Below are 3,421 nucleotides of genomic sequence, written 5' to 3' on the forward strand. Positions count from 1 at the left end.
GGTCCTGTTGGAGCTCTAAACCCGGTCCTGTTGGAGCTCTAAACCTGGTCCTGTTGGAGCTCTAAACCCGGTCCTGTTGGAGCTCTAAACCTGGTCCTGTTGGAGCTCTAAACCTGGTGGATCATGAGAGGACCTCCTCCTAACCCTAATAAAGACTCTCACCTTCCCATGAAGCTCCACAGCTCCTGGAAACAAACTCTCTGCACCTCGTCATGAAGTCTGGGGCTGATATTCTGCGCCTGGCAGATCGTTCCACTGACGGACTTTAATGAAGACAAAAACAAGTTTATTATTTGACAAATAAATGTTGGCGCAGGGATGAATCGGTCGTTAATAAACGTGTTATCTTACCTGGATTATGTCCACGTAGAGGCGGATGAAGGTCTCTTCATCCTCCGTCTGAGTCTGACTCTGGTCCAGCTGCAGGATCCTGGACAGAGTCTCCCTGGTCTCCTTCTGCAGGAACACCAGATGTTCAGGCCTTAGTTATTATTCCATTTTAGAAAACATTTGGAATGTCACTCGAATAACATCTGATTCCCTGACTCATTCATGCTCCCCAGAGGATAAACCTTAGGTGGAAGGTAAACACTGAGTCAGCATTCAGGCTGTTTTCCTGTTTTTAACTTCAGCTTTTTTTAAGCTGTTCAAACATCCAAACGTTCGGCTCGTTCAGCAGACGGCTGCTGGGACTCTTTAGTTTTTGTAACTTTTACACTTTTCAGAATATTTAACTTTATTCACAAAGATTTTACTCATAAACATGGAGACTTTGTTCTCTTTGAGATCTGATTTTGTTTTTGTCTTTATGCTACTTCTAGCTGCCATTCTTCTACTTTTAGCCTTTTAGCTTTTAGCTGTTGTTCTGCTTCTGCAGGTCAATCTGTGCAGTTTAAGTCTTTTAGGTTTTGGCCCAAAAACCAAGTGTTGGCTGTAAACTTGCTGAACTTCTGGAGCGTTTTCATAAATATTGTCTTTAAATGTTACTGACTGGTTCACTGACTGTTTGTCTGCAACACTGATTAAATTATATTTAATTTTATTTATTTAAAATGGCTAACAGTGTTTTCCAGCAGCCTCTTCCAGAGTTAAAACCCCTGATTTGTCTTTAATTTCAGTGAAAAGGAGTCGATCTGAGCCGAGCCTTCCTCTGCAGATGGTGCAGGTTTACTGACACCCTGTGGTCACTGAAATATGAAACTGTTGTTAGAAGAACTGATTAAAAGCAGCTCCATCATCGGGCCGAGGCTCATAATAATAACAACCAGTTCTGTTTAGACGTTTTCCGGCTCTGGTTGACTCGTTTTTCTTCTCACCTGCACATGTGGGAGCAGTTTCTCCTGGGCTTCAGCCTCCCATCGCGTCAGCAGGTCCTGGTCCTGCCTGCAGAAGCACCACAAACGCCTCCGTGAGACGACGGAAAGCAACGAGATCTTTTTATGAGTGTTACTCTGCATCACTCAGGTAAAAAACTATTTACTTTCTGTTCTCAGATGTCAGTGGATGAACTTAGTGACCGTATTTATTGGAAAGTCCTTGAAAAACGATAAACTACAACCCTGCTGCGTGAGGGTCATTAAACCAGGTCAGCTCAGATTAAACAAACAAGATAAGACAAATAAAGTACCGAGCTTTAGCAGAGCTTTGGAAAACCCCAACGTTCAGTTTCTTTTTCTCCTGTTTCTGCACACAGCTGAGCAAAAATCAACCCGTTCAGAAAACAGAACCCTGATAATCTGCTGATAATCTGCTTCATCAGCAGATCTTTGAAACCCTGTTAGAACCCGGAAACACAGGACCAGAACCTAGGGAAATATTTGTAAATAAAGTTGAATATTTTGGAAACTATAAAAGTTACTAAAGCCAAACGTCCCAGCAGCCATCAGCCGAATGAAGAGTGTTGGATGATAAAACCTGACCTCAGGAACATCTGTGAGGTCCACTTCATCAGCAGGAAGCAGCTCTTGGAGGAACCGATGTTCTGCAGCAGATCGTGCAGCTGGGCAAACAGCCGGTTCTTCAGGTTCTCTCTGGACGCCGAGGAGCAGGACCTGTCCAGCTCAGCAGACACCACGTCCCCCACAGCCTCCAGGTGCTCCCTCAGGTCCTGGTCCAGATTTGCCGGAGGCTCTGGGAAGTCCTGAGCCTCGAGTCGTTGCTCGGAGTCAGACTCGGGCCCCTCAGGGAGACCGGATCCATCACGGCAGGCCCGGGAGAAGGAGCTGGACACAACATGGAGGAGTTCCTGCGAGCGTTCTTCTTCTGCTGTGTTAAAGACATTATGAGCCACGGGGTTGTCATAAACCTGACCTGCAGTCAGAAACAGAGGAGAACTCTCAGCTACTACCACTGAGCTACATTCGCTTCGATCCATTAGCTGTGGCAGCCATCTTGAATCCGGCTGCCTTAAAGAGTTAATCAGTTAATCATCTGAGAATTCGTTAATCCAGATTATTTTAACTGAAACTAAGTTTGTAGTGAAATAATCTGGAGGTTTAAACGTCGAGGTAAAGTTCTCTTTAATTACAGGAACGCTTTCTGAACGTTGAAAGATGAAACCTGTTGAAGGAATGAAGCTCTCACCGTCCTGCAGGTCCTTGTTTATTAAAGGTCTGATGGAGTCCGTCTTCTGAGGCTTCCGGCTGCATTTCCTGCGTATCGTTCCTAACCTCGCCTTCACAGCCTCCATCTCTGTCGACAGGTTCGCTCTGAGAACCACCTGGGAGCTCTGCCTAGCTCGGCTCTAATAAGGAAACAGGAAGGGATTTTCCCGCAGCATCACACTCCCTCTCTTTCAGTTTCTTTGTCTCTGAAGCTGTTGCATCAGCAGCAGCCGTCCAATCAGAGGAAGGCGTAGAGACAAATAAGACCTCTTTTTTTTTCAGTTCACTTTTTATTTTTGCTTTCCCACTTCCAGAATTTAACTCACATGCTCCGATGAAACCAAAACAAACAAACTGTGTTTGTTAGCAAAATATCTCATGAACCACTGGACAAACTCTGATGAAGCTTCATTTATGGGTGAACGTCTACAACTGGTTCACTTCAAGATGGCTGCCACAACCAACTGACCTTAAAAAGACACAAAATGGCTCCCCCTCAGCAGAATGCTTCAGGGATGCTGAGGCTTCAGTTTTATACAATTAATCTGCAGCTAATATTAAAGTTATTTATTGAACTTTATTCAAACGTTAGCAGGAAGTCAGAGCGATGCTTTCAGACCTGGTCTCTGGTCTCAGTCCCTGGTCTCTGATCCTGGTCTCTGATCTCAGTCTCTGGTCTCAGTCCCTGGTCTCTGATCCTGGTCTCTGATCCTGGTCTCTGATCCTGGTCTCTGGTCCTGGTCTCTGGTCTCAGTCTCTGGTCTCTGATCCCGGTCTCTGGTCCTGGTCTCTGGTCCTGGTCTCTGGTCTCAGTCTCT

At 45.4% G+C, this 3,421-nt stretch overlaps 1 protein-coding gene and 1 long non-coding RNA gene across 4 annotated transcripts in view; one reads left to right on the forward strand and one right to left on the reverse strand.

Moving 5' to 3' along the window:
• The window catches only part of LOC112450248, a 7,671-nt gene extending 6,232 nt beyond the window's left edge, over nucleotides 1-1,439 (forward strand). Inside the window, exon 3 of the long non-coding RNA XR_003038799.2 lies at nucleotides 1,335-1,439. This is a non-coding gene — a long non-coding RNA (uncharacterized LOC112450248). The remainder of the gene's footprint in view (nucleotides 1-1,334) is intronic.
• Nucleotides 1-3,347, reverse strand: part of si:dkey-196h17.9 — an 8,217-nt gene extending 4,870 nt beyond the window's left edge. The window contains exons 1-5 of one of the 3 annotated variants that reach the window (XM_037977730.1): nucleotides 2,584-3,347; nucleotides 1,920-2,262; nucleotides 1,317-1,383; nucleotides 352-456; nucleotides 163-263 (exon numbers count right to left, since the gene is read on the reverse strand). In XM_037977730.1, the coding sequence (XP_037833658.1) occupies nucleotides 163-263; nucleotides 352-456; nucleotides 1,317-1,383; nucleotides 1,920-2,262; nucleotides 2,584-2,689 (722 nt within the window). In that variant the 5' untranslated portion in view covers nucleotides 2,690-3,347. Of the gene's footprint in view, nucleotides 1-162; nucleotides 264-351; nucleotides 457-1,316; nucleotides 1,384-1,919; nucleotides 2,311-2,583 lie in introns of all 3 variants that reach the window. The other 2 variants (XM_037977729.1, XM_025004123.2) reach the window with 2 other exon arrangements.
• Between the last annotated feature and the right edge of the window lie 74 nt (nucleotides 3,348-3,421).

The sequence above is a fragment of the Kryptolebias marmoratus genome, linkage group LG10 (genome assembly GCF_001649575.2).
Source record: "Kryptolebias marmoratus isolate JLee-2015 linkage group LG10, ASM164957v2, whole genome shotgun sequence".
NCBI classification, from domain to species: domain Eukaryota; kingdom Metazoa; phylum Chordata; class Actinopteri; order Cyprinodontiformes; family Rivulidae; genus Kryptolebias; species Kryptolebias marmoratus.